Below are 20,376 nucleotides of genomic sequence, written 5' to 3'. Positions count from 1 at the left end.
GTTATGCCTCTTCTATATACTGTCTTTAAATTTCTTATAATGCTGCTCCTTGATCCTTTCAGCTGTGTTTCTCCAAGGATCCAAGGATCTCTCCTTGTTCCTTCTAGCCTTTTTTCTTCTCTGGCATAAAGACAGGTGTCCATTGTTCTTTATTTTCTGATTGCACATCTTCTCATACACCCTTGCCCGAACTTTGCCCCGGCCTGCCATTCTTGGGGGCGGAGGACCAGCCTGGGGAATGATGCAGGTAGCATACCTGACCAGAATGTGCAGGTGGAGGCCGGTGTCCCAGCTGAGGTCGCTGCCAGGAGTGCTCTTGCCCAGTACTCAGCCACACTTCGTGGGATAACTACTTGGTTTTAGGTAGCCAGTGATGAGTAGCAAAGTACAGATTTGCAGAGACGTTGCAGCTTTCATCATGCTTGCTTTCCTCGCAAAAGATATTCTTGGAGAACACTGTTCTTTCTACTGTGCCTCTCTTGTGCCCCAAGTTTTTTTGAAAAGGTAACTTTCTTTCAAGATTACTTTTCTGCCTAAATTCACGTCTCTCAGTGAAAGGACTGATTCTCCCCAGAGGTACATTTCTGTTGTGTTGGAGAAGTTCTGCATGCATGGAGTGGTTGTGAGCCGAGTGCTGCTTTTCCCACGCCTTCTAAGATGGATGTTTGTTCTCCGTGGAAGACCGTGTCTGACTAAGAGTATTTTTACAAACACCACCCTTTCAAGCAAATTTCTGTATCATTGAACTGAATGATGCCTGTAACCTCAGGTCTCTGCCGACTCTCTGACTTTTGGAATCTTTCTTAGATTGGCAGCCCAAGCAGCAGAACGAACATTATTCACCCCCAGGTTTACGTGAGTATTGGATTTCCTGTGTCACTGTGTTTGTGGAGTGTCTAAACTGTGCCTGAATCATACGTACATGTTTTCTCTTGATCAGAGGCCTTTATGACAAGAACTTGCGAGAAAATGTTTTCGCCTACTGTGGTATGAGGGACTGAGCATTACAGGCCAGGAAGGGAAGGCAAATGTTTTGGTCCAAGGTCTCCTTTGCTTCCTAAGTTAAAATATAAATGAACCCTTGGATGGCTATACGTATTTCATAGGTTTGGGTCCAAATGTCATAAAAGTAAATAAGAATGAAAGATAGTAAGATTTTTTTCCCCATTTGGCTTTTGAAACATCATCACAAGATGACATTAAAAAGTATTTTCAAGTCTATAGCCATCCTACCCTGAACAAGTCCAATTCCGTCTGATCTCAGAAGCTAAGCAGGGTCAGGCCTGGTTAGTATTTGGATGGGAGACCACCTAGGAAGACCAGGTGCTGTAGGCGTAAAAAAAAAAAAAAAAGAGAGATTGTAAGCTGACAAGGTCCTTGCAATCTGTGAGGTCAACCAAGGGTTGCCTCGCCTAAAAAATAAAATAAAATAAATAAAATAAAAAAGTATTTTCAGGTTTTTGCTTATAATTTCTTTTCCCTTAAGATAGTAAGTTTTGAAATGTGAAATTTCGGGTAAGCTTGGAGGTAACAAGATCAAGATTTGAAACAATTGTTATTGGCCTTAGCTCTATGGGGCTTTTTACCAGGCTGGGTCAGTGGGCGCTTTGGTGATGGCTGTGCTGGGCTGTGTTCCTCTAAAAACAGTCCGAAAGTTATCGTTTGCCTTTTCTTTGGGACTGCCTGGAAGTCTTGGTTCAAAGCATAGAGCTCTTCATTTTATTGCTTATTAGGTTGGTGGTTTTCACATACTGTTTGTTTTAATAATAAAAAAAAAGTTGGCAGTATGAAGAGCTTAGATGTGGTGTCTTCTGTTTTTTCAATGAAAAAGCATTGTTAGTCAGTTCTGGACTCTCAGAGGCCTCCTCTCTGGTTTACCTGATGTGGGGTTCTATGCTTAGTTTCCTGGCACTTGGGAGTAGCACAGAATGTGTGCTGAATGTGTGAATAAGCATACAGAAAAAGTAGTGGCCGCAACCCAAGACCAAAAGTAAAATATTTCCCTTCATTATGTTGCGTTTCTGAAACTCAGTGTCCTGTTTATAAAAAAGTGATCATTGTACAGAACTTAGAAAGTTATAGTGAAGAAAGAGAAATTCTTTTTTTAAGTTCTTAGAAGTAAAAGTGTTGGTTTTTCTATAGGCATTTCAACAAATAGTGTATGGGCCCAGAGGGTAATTTTTTAACATTAGTAAAAAAAGTTACTGTTCCCGCGAAAGGCATACTGACACAGACAGCCCTTTATTACACATTTTTTGGAGTTTACAAAGACAAGTTATAATCTCAGAAGACTTCCTTCTGGTTTTCTGTGTATATTTTGGACAGTACACAACCCATCGTGAGTGTTCAAAGAATGTTTTCTCACTTTAATATTAATCTGGGAGAAAAATACCACAGAAGGTAAATCATTTACTGTTTTGCAAAGTCCTACCTCGGTGTTTCTGAACTTTTCGTTGCTTTGGATGATCTTTATTCCCTTCCAGCTCAGTTGAAAACAAGTCTATTTCACCCTTTCCATATAAGGGCTGATGTGTAGGCACCCAGTGGTGTTATGATAATTTCCGGCAGATACTTTCTTGCCAAATTGCAGGATGTTTGGAGAATTTGATAGGTTGTTACCAGTCTTAGGCAAAGTTCTTTAAAATGTGTCTAAAGGCCCAAGACCGATTTTTCTTTGTGATATACTTTGTACTATCACTTCTGAATAGATGATCTGTTTTTATAGAAACATTCGGAATTGGCTGCTTTACTAGTGTGTATTCATTGGATATTCACTCTTATTAAAACTAGGTGGTTTTAGGGCTTAATGACTAATTTCACCAAATTGCTGTAGTAATAAGACACTTTTGATTTAGGCAGTCTGGTTGGTAGTGTTCTATTTTATGTGTTGGTTTTAAATGATAGCTATGCTCTTTTTATTTCTGTGTTTTTTCCCAGTTCTCTTCGCTCCCACCCGTCCGTGTGGTCTTCGCGGTAACTATGGAAGGCAGTGCTCGGAAAGTAATCACTGTCCGATCTGCCCTCATCGTGAAGAACAGACTTGAGACACCAATGGAACTGAGACTGGACAGCCCATCAGCCCCAGACAGTACGTCCTGACCCAGTCCTTTCATTCTGAGGTAGGCAGGCATTTGGGTGGAAGACCGTTGTTGAAAGCGCTAACACTTATTTCTGTGGCAGAGCCCGTGGTGCTCCCCGCGGTCATGCCCGGGGATTCCTTCGCTGTGCCTTTGCACCTCACTTCTTGGCGGCTACAGGCCCGGCCCAAAGGCTTGGGCGTATTTTTCTGTAAGGCTCCTATTCACTGGACCAATGTGGTGAAGACGACAGAGGTTAGTAGCAGCAAACGAGAGTGCCACTCTATGGACACAGAAAAAAGCCGGTTCTTCAGGTATGCACAGCTCTGCGATGCATATAAATTTTGCTCTTTTTTTAAAAATTATTATTCTTTTTATAGATGTTAGTGATTCAGTTGTGCTTATTTAAAATCCTGAAGTTCTTATTCCTTAAGTTCTGGTGTCGAGAGTTCATAAGAATTCAAGGGTTAATCCTTGGTGGGGTTGGGACTGGAAGTCAATGAAATAGAAAGCAAACAGAGAAAATCAACAATGTCAAAATTGGCTTTTTGAAAAGATTTATATTTGATAAACCTCTAATAAGACCGATCAAGGAGAGAGAAAACACAAATTACCAATATAAGGAATGAAAAAAGGAGACATTCTTATAGATCTTACAGACATTAAAAGGATTAAAAGATGTTGTAAAACAATTTTATGCAAATAAATGCCATATTGGGATGTCAAAGCCCTTGAAAAACAAATTACTGAAACTGATGCAGAGAAGAAATAGAAAACCCAAATAGCCCAATGTCTATTAAAGAAATTCGATTTATAATAAAAAACTTTTCTACAAAGAACACTCTCGGACCATATGGCTGCACTAGTGAATTCTAACAGATGTTTAAGGAAGAAATAATACCAATTTTGTGCAAACTCTTTCAGAAGGTAGAGAAGAGGGAGCAGCAATTCCTAACTCACTGTAGGCAGCTAGCATATCCCCGATACCAAAACTGGTAAAGGTATTATCAAAAAAAAAAAAAAAGGAAGAAAACTATGAACCAGTGTCCCCCATGAAGAGTTGCAAAAATTCATAACAAAATGTTGCTAAATAGAATCCAGCTAGTGAGGTTTATCCCAGGAGTGTAACATTAGCTTAACATTTGAAAATCAATAAATATAATTCATCACATTAACAGACCAGAAGAGAAAATATCAGATTGTCCCAGTAAATGCAAAAAAAAAAAAAAGCATTCAACACCTATTTCTGATAACGCTCAGCAAACTAGGAATCGAAGAGAACTTTTCTAGCCTGAGCTACGATGACATGTAGTTGTGAAACCTTAAATTTTTGTCTTTAAGACTGGGCAGGAGTCACTTTTTTTTGACATTGCAGTCGTAGTCCTAGCCATTGCAATGAGGGTAAATAAATAAACAAGAAATTGAAAAAGCATAAAGATCTGAAAAGAAGTAAACAGTTATTATATGCCAATGACAATTATGTATGTAGAAAACACCATGGAAAATTATAAGACCTAATACATTTATCAAGATTTCAAGATTCAAGGTCAACCTATAGAAGTCAATTGTATTCTTATATTCTAGCCATGAACAATTAGAAAATGTGATTTAAAAAAAATACCACTTACAGTAGCATCAAAAAACATTAATTACCCAGGAATCAATCTAAGTAATGCTGTAGCAGTCTTCTACTCTAGAAATTACAAAACCTTGCTGAGAGATGTTAAAGAAAACAGTAATTAAGTAGGAACATATAACCAAGTTCATGGGTGGAAGACTCAGTAGTGTTAGGCTTTCCATTCTTGATAAATCGATCTGGGAATACAACCCAACTGGCTATCAACAACCCTATCCATCAACAGGATAATGAATAAAAAAATGTGTGTTTATACATTGGGATATGAATCATATACTGATGCATACAGCATGGCCGAATCTGGGCGAAACTTCATTTTATGCAATAGCCAGACACAAAGAGTAGTACATGCTGTGTCGTTCCATTTGTATACAGTTCAAGAACAGGCACAACTGACCTGTAGTGGCAGATGTCAGAAAGTGGTTGCTTGAAGGATGGGGAGAGGATTTTGATTGGAAGGGTAGATGAGGCAGCTTTCTAGACTGAGAGGGATATTCTGTAACAGGTTTGGAGTGGTGATTATAGCGGTATCTGTAATTGTCAAAACTCATCAAACTGAACATTTAAAATCTATACATTTTATTGTGATTTAATTATACCTCATTAAATGTGTTTGGATTGAAAATTGCAAACATCTCACTGAATTACTGAACCATTTTTAATGTTACGCTTTCTCATAGTTAAGGAGAAAGAATTCAAGTTCTTCATTCGAGCTCATGGTTTTTACACCATTTTGTCTTCACAGGTTTTGTGTGGCCATAAAGAAAGAGAATTATCCAGATTACATGCCCTCAAACATATTTTCTGACAGTGCCAAACAGATTTTCAGACAGCCCGGGCACACCATCTATCTCTTGCCAACCGTGGTGATCTGCAACTTGCTGCCTTGTGAACTTGATTTCTATGTTAAGGGCGTGCCGATTAACGGGACCCTGAAACCTGGCAAAGAGGTGGCACTCCACACAGCCGACACGTCCCAGAACATTGAACTGGGTGAGGCTCTAGTGAGATAACCATCGTAATAATTCTGTGGAAATGTTGGTATTTTGTGATTATTCGGTAAACATTTTGGAGAAAATACAGTGCATACGACATCTCAGTAAGCCAGCTCAAAGGATTTATGCAGTTTAAAAAAACACAAAACTTCTATAAATCAGAATATTACCAAAATGAGTAATTGAACAAATCCAAAAGATTTACAGAGGGAGAGCTCATCAGAGCCTTTTTGCTTATGTTGCTCACTTAATGAATGTAAGAAGTCATTTCATCTTTTCAAACCATACTTTCTCCTAGCTATGAAATGAGGGAAATCATGTCTCTCCTCTTTTCAGGAAACAAAAAACGTTTGCCAAGCACGCACTGTACTCCAGGCATTATGTCAAGTGCTTCACGCACATGCTCTCGTGTAATCCTTAAGCAGTAGTTATTTATCCCATTTTACTGATGAAAAAATTGAGGTTTGGAATGTTTAATGCATCAAGTAATTTTTAGTTGTAGGGATGAAAGAAGTTGAGGTAGAGAATCATCATATTTGTAGCACTTAATAGCAAAGAGGCACTTCTAGAATTTGGGCAGGAAGTATGTTACTTTAAGGCTGTTGTAGCCATGTTAAAATAATCACTTAGATATTTATCTTTTCACAGTTTTGTATATGATCTTCACAACAGTGCATGTTTCAGGCAGAGAGACAGCTGTTATCCCCATTTTACAAATAGGAACCTGAAACTCATTGAATATAAGCATCGTATCCCACAGTGATAAGCTTACATGTCAGTGAATATATGAACCCTTCAGCACAATTTAGAAAAGAAAAATAGTGCAGTGCTAGTTGTCCATTCTAAAGAAACTAGGTCTGTGCTCTGATCCTTATTCCTCTAACATGTGTTCGTTGAGCCTCTGCGTGGACTGGAAGCGTCCTCCCACCCACCCCACTGGATGCACAGCCAGCACTCCTTCAGTCTCCTTTACATGGATTATCACTTTTAATGCCAATCCTGTGACATCGATGCTGTTGTTATTCCCATTTGGCAGCTAAGACACAGTGAGGTTGAATAGCTTACCCCGCGTCCTGCCGCTAGCAAGGCCAGACTGGGGCTTGGAAGCCAGGCAGTTTGGCTGCCTGGAGCCTTGACTTACCGTAGACTTGCCCTTATTGGGTTTTAGGCACCCAGCACAAGGCCCGATGCATAGTAAGCTCTTAATAGAGCTGTTATCGATAGTTTTTTGGTATTTTCATCTTTCTGATTGTGCAGTTCAGACTCCTGAGTTTGACATCCAGGCCATCTGGTTTGCTTCATATGCATTCTCACTCCCCCACTAAAGAAAAATAGGCATTCGAATGAGTTTTTGCCAGTTAGAGACTTAGGTATTGATTTTTCCAAAAGGAATCCAGTTTCATTTGGCTGTGAGCACTTTGACAAACAAGTGAGAATTCAGAGAGACAGTAGCTTGTATCTCCTTTAGGGGTATCGCTGGAGAATTTTCCATTGTGTAAAGAACTGCTCATTCCACCTGGAACCCAGAACTACATGGTAAGAATGCGACTCTATGACATCAACCGGCGGCAGTTGAACCTCACCATCCGGATTGTGTGTCGAGCAGAAGGATCCTTAAAAATCTTCATTTCTGCTCCATATTGGTTGATTAACAAAACAGGTATGTACTGAGGCTGCTCAAGTAGGCCTTTGGCATTGGTCATGGGAACTCAGATTTATTTATTTGCTCAGCTAACTAAATGGAGCCAACGCAAATAGACTGCTTCCACAGTCTGAGCTGCTGGAACCTTCGTGCTGCCATAATAAGGCTCAATCACAGTCCAACTGTCCTTTTAGACAAAGAATGAACTGAGCCCACTAAATAAATTCAGTTTCACTCTTTTCCCCCTTGTCGATTGTTTTTTCTTTTACCAGTTGCCTCCGTCTTGTATAGACTGAGTGGGATTGACGTGAACTTTCTCTCTCCTTCCTAAGGGTTACCACTGATCTTCAGACAGGACAATGCAAAGACAGACGCAGCAGGCCAGTTCGAGGAACACGAGCTGGCCCGGAGCCTGAGCCCGCTCTTATTCTGCTATGCAGACAAAGAGCAGCCAAACCTGTGAGTATGGCTCGTTCTGGGGAGGGGAGATGAGCTTCTAGGGAAGGAAGAAGTTAGGAATAGTAAGTAGGAATATACTGTAGATAACAGCCCTGACTTGGCGGGGAGTGGCACCGTGACTCACCGGCTTCTTTCGGATCGAATTTCTGTTACTCGGTTGGTTTATAATGAAAGCTAGTTTTATTTTACATGTATTGAAATAGTTCTTTTCATAACTCGGCCAATGAAGAGAAGCCCACATGTTCCCTTCTCTGCACAGTTTTCTTCCCCTGCAAGCTCTCAGCACAGACAGTGGGGCTGGCATTGGGGAGGGGGCGTGGCTGGTGCGCTGGTAAAGCCTCCGCCCCATTCATCCAACCCAGGTCATTCTGTGTAAGGTTTTGAAATCCATCTCTTTTGCCCTCGAGTTAGAATGTCCTACTTCAAGATATCAAAGCACTCATTGCATGCTTAAAGGCAGAGAAAAGCAGAAATTGTGAGGATTAGATGACATGTTTCTTTAACGTATGGTATGAGCATAGATCACTTTTGTTCTTGCTGTTGACATTCTGCTTTTTACGGGAGTCTTCTAATTTATAACCTTAATCCAAAGATAAACGGGCGAATCTGACTGGTACTGCTCAAATGCCACACCCTGTTAGCTGCAGAAGTATGCCTTGAGCTTATGAGGAAGGCTTGGGAGCGCTGCGTGCCAGTGGGTGCAGACGCGTCTGTCAGGGGGTGCTGGAGTCAGGAGAGGGTTGACTGGGGCGCTGGACACAGTGGATATACAGACACTTGCCATGGTCAGCAAGCCCAGTCTCACTTGACAGTCATAACAGTTTGTTCTCTCCAGGGAATTCACAATCCCCAAAGCATTTCCACACAGACCATCTCATTTGATTCTCCCCACATCCCGGTGGGTTAGGCAGGGCAGGAAATAGTGTTATATTTTAAGATGAGACATGGGGGCTCAGAGAGAGTTACCTGCCCAAGCTTATATTGCTTGTTGGTGGTGGAACCAGAACACACTTTCAGGAATTATGGTTCCAGGATGTGTGGCAAGACAGTGGCCAGCTAAACAGCGCTTGACCATTGCATTAGTTCCAGGCCCTAGAAGGGACGCGCCGTCGTAGCTGCATCTTCTGCACGTACTTTCCTTGGATGCACAGAATAGTGCTCACACTTTTCTGTGTTCAAGGTATTTCATGAACTCTTGATTTGAAACACCTGAGTCAGGAGAGTATCAGTTTGCCTTGAATCCTTGTTTTTCAGAAGAATAATAGGTATCACTGCCTTTTCCTCATGCTTTGTGCTCAGAGAATCATAATGTTTTCTTAAGTGTCAGTCGAAGATTCAGTGGTCCGTTTTACACCTTGTTGTACTGTGGCTGCCTCTGAGGTAGAGTTTCAGCCACCGAGTAATCAATCACCTTGCTGTGTTTGGGTGTCACACGAGGCGAGGAAGAGTCATATTAGAGTTCGTATTTGCATGATAACTACAGCAGTGTTTTCTGATTGAAACAGGTAGACAAGACTTTCTTACGGATGAATGTGTAAACCTTTGCTTTTCTGCCCCACAGCTGCACGATGAGAATCGGAAGGGGGATTCATCCAGAAGGGCTGCCAGGCTGGTGTCAGGGCTTCTCACTGGATGGTGGCAGTGGTGTGCGAGCTTTGAAAGTCATCCAGCAAGGAAACCGCCCAGGGCTGATCTACAACATAGGTGGGTTATATGCGGGGCAGCGGGAGAATCAGAACCACTGGCCGATGACCTTGGGCCTGGACGAATAAGCTGGCCGCACACTTTGGTCTGGCTCCAAGTGCTGATGTTCTCATTCGGCGTTGGGTCAGGTGTCTCTGAATGCTAGATGAGTGTCAACACAGACCTGTTCTCCTGGGGCGCTAAGGAGCTACTTAAACACCTGCCCTGTTGAGGTCTGGGGCTCTGTTTAATTTCAGGCTCACCGTGTCAGGAAAGTATCAGTTTGGCTTAAATCCTTGTTTTTCATGGGAATAATAGGAACACTTAGAATGCTTTCTATCCTCCAAGCATTTCCAACACATTCGTTAAAATTTGCAAACCCTAAGAGGATAGGGAGCATTGTTCTCCTTGAAACTGAAGCAGAGAGGCTAAGTGACTTGCCCAGATGCAAAGGGGAAGCCCGGGTCAGAAACGAGATTATGACTGGGGCGTATACATTTGAAGCAGAAAATATGCTAAAGCACAGGTGGTGGTTGTACCACTGAGGGCCCGCTAAGCTGGTTCAGCTTACGGAGGTGGAGCGGGGAGGGGGCAGTGCTGCTCCTTTGTGCCTCGCAGCCACCTGGAACTCTCAACAGACTTTCTGAAGGGTGAAGGTAAATTTGATTCAAATACACCTTTGGTTTCCAATGTCGGCTCGCTTGCTTCCTTTAGTGTGTAATGCCCAAGGATCTCAGAGCACCAGTTAGCGTCGGATGTTGGAAAACCGTCTAGAACCGTGCTGTCCGCTGAACGCGGCGATGATGGAGATGTTCTGTCTTGCGCCGTCCCGCACAGCAGCGCTGGCCACACGGGGCTGCCGAGCACCTTGCTGAGAAATGTGACCGAGGACTTGAAGTTTTCATTTTGTTTAATTTTAATGAATTCAAATAGCCACATGTGACTAGAGGCTGCTGTACGGGACGGAGCGGGTACAGTCATGTTGTAGGAGGGAAAGCCGAGGTGGTGTCACTTAGCCCGAATCTTCTGCGGAGTCGGGGACACGTTTAAGTGTTTGAGGTTTTATTAGTAATAGCGTCTCTTCCAAGTATAGTTTGCTTTCCACGTTTTTTAAACATGAATTTGTATGCATTCTCTGCTGACGGCGGGCTGTCTCTTTAAAGTCGACATGAAGATTTTTAATGGAAGAAATAAACTGTATTTGACCCTCCAGCTGAGGATCATTTCTGTCACTTTTCCTCACATTTGTTTTGCTCCACCTCTTGCGTAGGCAAAGGCTGCTTCATGCTGCGTTTGGCTCTCTGCTCAGGTGTCTTGTCCTTGATACCCTTCCAAAGCAAGTGGTCACAGGTTGGCTGGAAGCTAAAGTTGGGACAAATTTGGGGGAAAATAGAGCTCTGTCTTCTAAGGCAGCTGGCACTGAGGAACCCCAGAATTCTCGCAAGGAGGCAAATCGAGCTGTTTAACCATAAATATGCAGTGAGTGCACACATCAGCTGCATTGAAACTTATTATATATGTTTTTAGGGACTAGACTGTGATTTGAATTTTGTTGTTATACCAAAGAAAGGAATAGATGGGGTGGGCTAAGCTAAGACTTCCTAATTTTTAAGGATCACGAGATCTTGGCATATAATATCAAGGGAATTTGTGGAATCTCTTACTTGAATATTTTTGTAGAATTGGATAGATAACCTAGCTCCCTATCTGGAAAGTTTAAAGTACGGTCCCAAGCTGGAAAGCCAGGGAGGGCCTTGCCAGTTGGGTCTCACATGGACCTCCAAAAAGAAAGATTTTGTACATTTTTACCTTATCAGCTATTCATTTACTGGGAGTTTGCCAGAGCAATCTAAGATGAAGAGGGAAACAAAAAGCTGCTTTCTTCAAAATTGAGTCTTGGAACTGTAGACCCTTTTATATATCAAATTAAACACATCTTTGTGCACAGACTTTGTATTAGTTGAGATCAGCTAGCTGTGATAATGTCAATTTCTGATAATCAATGCTTTTCTGTATATCACAGAAAGAAGAGTTGATAGGGAATATCTCTCTATTCCGGTGTGCCTTAGCATTTCTTAGATTATATTTTAGAGATTTTTGTTTTTGAGATTTTGCTAAGTCTTTCAGGTATTTTGAAGACTTACCTTAAAGGAACACCAGATTTCTCAAGCCAGTACAGTGAATTATGAAGTTAACAGATTGGAATATTTATAACTGGGATTATGTTGGGACACCCAGGACACCTAGTTGTCTTATCCTAAGGTCTCTTTTCTTTTTACGGTTCTCGTGAAACCTGTTGACTGCTGAGTGGAGTTCTGGTGCATGTCCCCTCATGATGGGAACAAGGACTCCCGAGGCAGGCCACTTGGGTGCGGACCTCAGCCGTGCTGCCTGCTGGCTTGGTGACCTAGGGCACGTTACCTTGTGCTCCGTGCCTTAGTTTCCTCACCTGTAAGATGGAGAGAATGAAAACCCCTAACCCAGAAGGTTGCTATGAGAAGGCAGAGCCTTTGGTAGAGGGCGTAGCATGTGTTAAGAATTCAATAAATGTTATTGCTCTTATATTATTTCTATTATAAATATTTTTATCATTGTATAAACAGAGCTCAGCCCAGCGCCTTGAATGTAGTTGCTATATTTATTGTCTGAATGAACAAATAATTCATCCCACCAAGTTTCACTTTAAAAAAAATTGTTATCAGAGTTTTTAAGGTAATTCAGGGCTGTTTCATTTTTCCTTCCTTCGTTCCTTCCTTTCTTTCCTTTCTTCCTTCCTTCCTTCCTTCCTTCCTTCCTTCCTTCCGTTTCATGATTTCCTTCTGATTGATTATGACTTTCTTTCCTTGTTATGTGTTTTGTTTGCTCTTTGTCAAAGTACATCACAGGTGCTGAAAACATTTATTTTATGAAAGAATAAATTCTATAATATTTAGCGTTAGGTTTCGGCTAGATTCCCGGGCAGTGAGCTAGAAGAAAATACTGGAGAAGAGTCATTTGAATTCAGGGTAGCGCAGACTGCAGTTAAGTAATCTGAAATTTCTACTGTGTCCTGGAAAGCGGGCACTTTCTCTAGGGAGACATTTCGTGTCCCAGCTGTAAGCAGAAATGTATTGCATAAAAGGTCTAGGTAGTCAACTTCATAAACGGAAACCGAAGGTCTCTATGACTGAACACACCTGGGTTTTTCAGTCACTGCGATAATGGTACACACTTTATGAAGATGCTAAGGATTATGGGGATATTGATATTGCTACTGAGACTTTTTAAGGCCTAAATGAGAATAAAAAATACTACTTTGAGTGTGATTGCTGTTTTCATTCCATTCTTGGGAGGCTTGGCAGCCTCTCTGGGTGATAGAATTGTTTTCTCAGAGAAACTAAGTGATTGTGAAGGGTATTTATTTTTGTCAGACCACGAATTTTTTTCTTTGATTAATTCATGGCAGTGGTTCTTGTTATTTGTAGGTATTGATGTCAAGAAAGGCCGAGGTCGATACATTGACACCTGTATGGTCATCTTTGCCCCCCGTTACCTGTTAGATAATAAATCATCTCACAAGCTTGCATTTGCACAGAGGGAATTTGCCAGGGGACAGGTAAGCAGTTCGCCTTTGAAGAATTACTAGTGTTTAATAGCACAAGGAGTTTTGATGTCATGGCTTATCTCCCCATGCGCATGGTAGGTTATTGTGATGTGAGTAACCCTTTGGCACCTAAATAGCAAGGCGCAGAGTAGGTACTTAATAAGCGTTTACTGTCGACGTGACTTGCTGACTCAGGCCAGGTACCCTGTGTGTTTTAGGGAAATGCCAACCCCGAAGGTTACATTTCCACCCTCCCTGGCTCCAGCGTGGTGTTCCATTGGCCTCGGAACGACTACGACCAGCTCTTGTGTGTCAGATTGATGGATGTCCCCAACTGCATTTGGTCTGGAGGCTTTGAGGTCAATAAGAATAATTCCTTCCACATCAACATGAGGTACGTTCAGAGACCATATTTAGACAAAAAATAGCTTGGTTTGAGGTACTGTAAACAGTAAGCTGTAAATATATAAATTTTAAATATTTATGAAGTAATAAGTAGTAATATAACTTTTTATGAAATGGGCACACATGTTTCTGAATCTGTCAAAGGTCTTAAGTGTGAGTGAACGTTTCGATGAAGTGAGTTAAAGGGGATGCCAACAGTTTGGAGCTTGGTCGACAGCCGTGGTCTGAGATCACGAGCTGGAGGAGTGGCACTGAGCTCACGATTGCCTGCACATCTGAAAATAGTGTCAGCGTGTAGATGGTAACACTGATGAGAAACGGTTTTTTCTGTTCTTACACACTCTACAAACTCTTCTCTCATTTGACGCTGTTTCAGTAAAATCATCTGGCCTGCAGGTCCTTGTTAAGAAAAACCAACCAAATTTAGCCTCAACTAGCACAGGATGACTCTTTCTGCTTTAATCAAATGCTTTTTTTTTTTAAAGTATTAAAAATTTTTTTAATTGTTGTAAAAATACATATACCATATGAGAAAGATAACACAGAGACCCAGAGGTTATTTTGTAGACCTCAGATACGTAACAGAAAATTTACCATCTTCACCACCAGTGTTAAGTACATTCAGATTTTTATGCAGCTGATCTCTAGACTCTTTTTCTCTTGTAAAACAGAAATTCCACACTCATTAAACAACACTGCCTCATTTCCCCCTTCTCCAGCCCCTGGTCTGCTTTCTCTATGAATTTGTCTACTCCAGGTACCTCAGATAAGTGGGATCATACAGTATTTGTCTTTTTGTGACAGCTTATTTCACTTAGCATAATGTCCTCAAGGTTCATCCATTTTGTCACATGTGTCAGGATTTCCTTCCTTTTTAAGGTTGAATAATATTCCATTGTGTGTCTATGGCTCATTTTATTTATCCACTCATCTGTCAGTGAGCATCTGGGTTGCTTCTACCTACGGGCTATTGTAAACAGTGCTGCCCTGGTCATAGGCGTACACATCTCCCTTTGAGTCCCTGCTTTCATTTCTCTTGGGCCTATGCTCGGAAGTGGAATTGTTGGGTCATATGGTCATTTCAGTTTTCTTTCTTTGAGGAATTGCCATACTGTTTTCCGTAACAGCAGCATTATTTTGCATTTCTACTAACGACTGTGCACAAAGGTTTCCGTTTCTCTACATCTTTACAACATTTGTTATTTACTGCTTTTTTTGATACTGGTCTTCCTAATGGGTGTGAGGCGATATTGCATTATACTTTTGATTTCTATTTCTCTAATGATTAGTGACGTTGAGCATCTTTTCATGTGTTTTTTGACCATTTGCATATCTTTTTTGGAGAGAGATCTATTCATGTCCTTTGCTCAATTTTCATTTGTTGTTTTTTGTTGTTGTTGCTGTTGTTGAGTTGCAGAAGTTCTTTATATATTCTGGATAATAACCCCTTATGAGATACACGATTTGCGTATATTTTCTCCCATTCTGTCCATTGCCTTTTCACTATGTTGATTGTCTTTTCTGATGTACAGAAGTTTTTAATTGTAATGTAGTCCAACTTACCTATTTTGGTGTCATATCTAAGAAATCATCGCCAAGTTCAGCGTTATCAAGCTTTTCCCTTATGTTTTCTTCTGAGAGTTTTACAGTTTTAGCTCTTATGTTTAGGTCTTTGATCCATTTTGAGTTAATGTCTGTATATGGTGTTAGGCGAGGGTCCAACTCCATTCTTTCGTTGTGGATATTTAGTTTTCCCTGCACCATTTGAAAAGACTCTCCTTTTCTTAAGGAATGATCTTGGCACCCTTGTCAAAAGTTACTTGACCTTATAGGCAAAGCTTTATTTTTGGACTTTATTTCATTCTTCCATCCATGTGTCTGTCTTTATGCCAGTATCATACTGTTTTGATTATTGTCACTTTGAAGTAAGTTTTGAAATCAGGAAGAGTGAGACCTGCCACTTTTTTAAAAAGATTATTTTGGCTATTTGAGTCCCTTGACGTTCCATCTGAATTTTAGGATGAATTTTTCTATTTCTGTGTGTGTGGGGGGGTAACCTCGAGATTTTGATAGGGATTGTGTTAAATCTGCAAATATTTTAGATGCATTGACGTCTCAAAATATTGAGTTCTCCAATCCATGACCTTGGGATGCCTTTCTGTTTATTTGTGTCATCTTCAATTTCTTTAAGTGCTTTTGAAGCTAAGGACACTGAAATCAGTGCTATTTCAACACAGTTAGAAGAAAAATTTAATCTTTTATACTTATGGTTAGTTCTCCATTGAGAACACTGTTGTAAGAAAACAGAAAAATGATTAACTTCATAATAGATGATCCAAAATAGTATATTTGACTTTTTTAAAAAAGCATTATCTGAGGGGTTTTTCTCTTTATTTCAATGGTGTGCCCTTCTTAATTATCCTTCGCCCTGGCCCTTATTAGAGTTAATTGCATCTGGTATAGTGATTTTCAAGGTATAGTGGTTCCTAAGAGTATTTGGGGTCTAAAGCAGGAGGTGGCATTTTCCCAGAACTCTTGTTTGTTAGTATCATGTGTTTCCCACAGATTTCACTGGGGGTTTGGGAGCAGGAAGGTGAGGCGTTCTATAGCCGAGACCACCATTGGTTTATATGCCGCCTGGGTGGAGGCTGCCCAGACCTGTCATGTGAGAAGTGGAAAGAGGGATGGAAGGAGGGGAGGGAGGGAGAGAAGTAAGGAAAAGGTGTAAAGGTGCGGAGTGGGGGAAGAGGACCAGCGTACCTTTGTTAACCCTTTGGAGACAGTTTTAGCGTGCCGTCCTCAGGCACTGAGCACAGACCTATGCCATCTGTTTCTTCTACTTTCCCCACCGTTTCGTTCTGAAACAGCTCTGACCTACAGAAAGCTCACGAGTAGTGCAGTGAACATTCCTCCATCTTTTCCCTAGATTTACTGCATCTCAGCATTTTGCTATGTTCTTGTTCTTTAACCACACATACTTTTTTTCTGAACCATTCGAAAGTAAATAGAAGTCGTCATGATACTTCAGCTATAAAAACCTCTCTCATCACCTAAAGGCAAGGGCTTTTTTCCTAAATAAGTATATTATCATTGCACACCGAAGAAATTTAATATTTGTGTTTTCTAATTAATAGTCCTTTAAAATGTCCTTCAGAGCAACCCCTCCTCTAATCGAGGATTCCTTTGAGGATCGTGCATCGTACGTGGCTGATATCCTCATCTGCTCTCATCTAGATTAGTCCCGCTGTTCCTTTTTTATATTTATTGACGCTGACATTTTTAAAGAGTCCAAGCCAGTTTCTTGTAGGATGTCCTGTTTTCTCGATTTTTCAGATAGTTTCCCATATATAGATTAGGGTCAAACATTTTTGGTAAGAATACTACCTATATGGCATGTGTTTCCCATTGCGTCACATCAAGGGGCCCATGACATCTGTTGGTCCCATTATGGATGCTGCTAAATTCGATCATCACTCGGTTAGGGCGGTATCCACCAGGTCTCCCTTGTAAAGTTGCCTTTTCTTCTTTGTAAGCAAAAGAATCCATTGAGGGGATAATTTGAGACTGTGTGTATATTCTGTTTCCCAAAAACCTTTTCAATGGTTTAATGGTTCTTACCTGAATCAGTTATTACATTGCTGGTTACAAAATAGTGATTTTCTAATTCTCTCATTTCTTCTGCATTCATTAACTGATATTCTTCTGTAAAGGAGAGCTTTCTGTTCCCTAGTGACATATCTATATTTACACACACACACACACACACTCTCTCTCTCTCTCTCTCTCTCTCTCTCTCTCTCTCTCTCCGATTACATGCTGGTCCCTCCATTCCACAGGGCCCTTCCTCACCTTCTCTCATCCTACAGTGAGAACCCTAGTTACCAGGAGCATCCATATGTTTATTTGAACCATACGCAGTTGCTCTTTTTCTAGGTCACAAGCCGTCGAGCCTCAACAACTTTGTGCAGCTAAACCAATTTTTATTCATTTGCTGCTCTGACGCTATTACCCCAAACAAAACCACTAAGTAAAATTTGTAAATCTTTTATGGTTACAACATGCACTTCAAAAGTTGCTTGGGTGAATTCTTTTCTTTCTTTCTTTCTTTTTTTTTTTTTTAAATGCCTACAGCACCTGGTCTTCCTAGGTGGTCTCCCATCCGAGTACTAACCAGGCCCGACCCTGCTTAGCTTCCGAGATTAGACAAGATCGCATGTGTTCAGGGTGGCATGGCCGTAGACTGAATTCTTTTTGGCTCGGTGATTATACTGTTGATTCCTGCTTTTCCAAGGTGCTGAGAGAGCACACAGAGGTATCCTGATTGTGAGGAGTGCGATAGGAAAGTGAACTGTGGCTCGTGTTCTCCATTTCATGCCGCCTCTTGTTTCTTTCTCTGTAGGGATTCCCTGGGGAAATGCTTCTTCCTGCGTGTGGAAATCACTCTCCGGGGAGCCACCTACAGGGTCTCCTTTAGCGACACTGACCAGTTACCTGCTCCTTTTCGAATCGACAACTTTTCTAAGGTATCAGGGGGAGTCAAGAGCCACTTTGGCCATTTCATGTGCGGGAGGGTGGGGTCTGTACTCCCTTAAGACCAAGATGAAGCTCATTTTAAACTTGGATTTGAAAGTACCGTACGGAGACCTCTGAGGCTCATGGCCTTAGATGTCCTCACCTGAGGACGTGGTCTCCGCTGGTGGTTTTGATTGCGGGCAGCCTCGTCCAGAAGTGACTGTCAGCCTCCGATGCTTACTTTCGCTAGACTGGCTGGTTGACGTGGTGCCCTCTGTGGACATTGCGCAGAGAGAGAGTCAACAGAACCGATGGTCCAGTGACAGTGGGACTGGGCGGTTCTGCTGTTGCTTCTTTACAGTGAGCGTTTTTATGAATCTTGCAAGTAAAGCAAAACGGAAGTCATTAGATTCTATTTGCATTTATACCTTTGAATAACAATGTCTGATAACATGTTACTTTCCAGAGCTAAATTCCAAAATTTTTATTCCTCCTGTGTTCAGAGTGTATCATGGGGCGAGGGTAGAAGAGATGCCATTGAAAGGGTAGAATTGCTTCCCCTTGCTGTTGGGGCGGCAGAGCTTCTTAAAGCCCCTTACCCAGCAGGCCACAGCCCGTGCCCATTCAGTGGCGGGCTTTTTCCCACTTGGAAGACGATTAAGAAGCCATTTCAGGAGGTGAGATGATGAACCTCACTGTGGTTACGGCCAGTGTAGGATCTGGAACTGGAACCCAGGGAGCGCTGAATCACCTCCCGGGAACAGCGATCTGAGTGAAGTCGTCTTTGTCCTCTCTGCCGTTCCCGTAGGTCCCGGTGGTCTTTACTCAGCACGGCGTAGCGGAGCCCAGGCTTCGCACTGAAGTGAAGCCCATGACGTCATTGGATTATGCCTGGGACGAACCCACCCTGCCGCCTTTCATCACTCTGACTGTTAAAGGGGCAGGTTCCTCCGAGGTCAACTGCAACATGAATGATTTTCAGGATAACCGACAGCTTTATTATGAAAATTTCATTTACATTGCTGCTACGTATACATTCTCTGGGTAATTCTGGGTTAAATTACTGTTCTCCTAAAGCAGGAGGCTCTGCTTATTAACTGGTCTTAAACTCTAAGCAGTTCTCAGGAGGCTGAAGGATGAAGGAAGATTCCTTCCATTCTTTACCAAATCCTAGGCTCAGGGTCTGTCTCGAGAGGTCTTTAGTCTAAACCCTTGTCTTCTGGGTGGATTAACATTTATCCGAAGAGGCAAGAGTCTTCTCTTTTTAAAGATCTCCCTAATAATCCATGCTAGTATTTAACAACCGCTCCCATAAGGTGCTGCTCTTATATCTTAAATTCCTCTTCCTGTAAGGTTATTTTTTAATGTATTTTTTAAAATTTCTAGCTGCTGTTTTTACGTTCGTTTTCATCTCTTTCCTCATTTGAAACTGACCGATCTTCATCATAAGTATTCAAATTCTCATTCTGACTTTCCTCTCCCGTTGAGAATACTGGTTAAGCAGACATTTAAGGGTCTGTCCTAACCACCTAACGCCAAGCAAAGCAGCTTGACTTGACAGTAATTCCAAAGGCCCAGAGGTGTCATCCTCACTGTAGTTGTAGTCAGAACACTCAGGTGAAGATCAGCGAGTTTAGTCTGATTCTCCTGTTAGATTGGTGTGTAGCTGGGCGCATAGAGATTGAAAGCATTGGGCTTTCAAACAGTAGTCATTCTACCAACACGTAAATACAGTTTATTGTTTCTGTGCTGTTTACAGGGCCAATTTTAAAGTTTATCCGTGAAGAAACGGAAAGTAGCTGAATCTTTAGCGTTACAGATATAAACCATCTTATGAACAGGACATTTAAAGTTATATTCCTTTCCAGAATGCTTGGAATAATTTTGCTTGTGAACGATGTTTGTGTATGTGCCTGAGGTCCATCTAATAATCCCTGGATCTGCGCGGTCCCTCATCTACCTGAGTCCAGATTTCACCCGCAGTGAACCGAATGGGCACCTCCGCTTAGAGCAGCCGTTCTTTTCCTTGTTTGTTGCTCTTCCCTCTGGTCCGGGTGGTGCTGGGATGCACAGCTTGTTATAATTAAGTCAATCATGTTTGTTTTTTTCTTTTGAAAGATTACGATACTCAACAGAGTGACATGCTTAAGGTTTTAGTGCCCGAAAAAAACAGTTCTTAATCTGATTGTTAATCACGTTTTCCCCTTAGTGTTCTTACGTTCAGTTCCAGCAGTTACTAAGCTCTTTGATAATCCTGACGGAGGATTATGGGTTTAATGGGCTGAACAGATATGGAGCAGTAAAAAAGAGAAATTCCTGAGAATCTTGCTGGTCTAAGAGGCTGAATCATTTTGGAGTATATTAGATACTATTTCTTTGCATTT

The 20,376-nt window shown here is 41.5% G+C and overlaps 1 protein-coding gene and 2 pseudogenes across 1 annotated transcript in view; 2 read left to right on the top strand and 1 right to left on the bottom strand.

Annotated features, from left to right (window-relative positions):
* The window catches only part of VPS13D (vacuolar protein sorting 13 homolog D), a 226,076-nt gene that overhangs the window by 91,775 nt on the left and 113,925 nt on the right, over positions 1 to 20,376 (top strand). The window contains exons 45-55 of the mRNA XM_023532655.1: positions 808 to 855; positions 2,938 to 3,088; positions 3,181 to 3,391; positions 5,459 to 5,706; positions 7,177 to 7,368; positions 7,683 to 7,809; positions 9,371 to 9,513; positions 12,957 to 13,087; positions 13,294 to 13,469; positions 17,880 to 18,003; positions 18,801 to 19,036. Of these exons, the coding sequence (XP_023388423.1) occupies positions 808 to 855; positions 2,938 to 3,088; positions 3,181 to 3,391; positions 5,459 to 5,706; positions 7,177 to 7,368; positions 7,683 to 7,809; positions 9,371 to 9,513; positions 12,957 to 13,087; positions 13,294 to 13,469; positions 17,880 to 18,003; positions 18,801 to 19,036 (1,787 nt within the window). The remainder of the gene's footprint in view (positions 1 to 807; positions 856 to 2,937; positions 3,089 to 3,180; positions 3,392 to 5,458; positions 5,707 to 7,176; positions 7,369 to 7,682; positions 7,810 to 9,370; positions 9,514 to 12,956; positions 13,088 to 13,293; positions 13,470 to 17,879; positions 18,004 to 18,800; positions 19,037 to 20,376) is intronic.
* LOC111742134 lies at positions 1,217 to 1,335 on the top strand (annotated as a pseudogene).
* LOC111742111 lies at positions 17,603 to 17,721 on the bottom strand (annotated as a pseudogene).

Source organism: Pteropus vampyrus, unplaced genomic scaffold (genome assembly GCF_000151845.1).
Source record: "Pteropus vampyrus isolate Shadow unplaced genomic scaffold, Pvam_2.0 Scaffold86, whole genome shotgun sequence".
In the NCBI taxonomy this organism is placed as follows: domain Eukaryota; kingdom Metazoa; phylum Chordata; class Mammalia; order Chiroptera; family Pteropodidae; genus Pteropus; species Pteropus vampyrus.
Note: the sequence above shows the minus strand (reverse complement) of the source record. Positions and strands in the feature narration are given on the sequence as shown.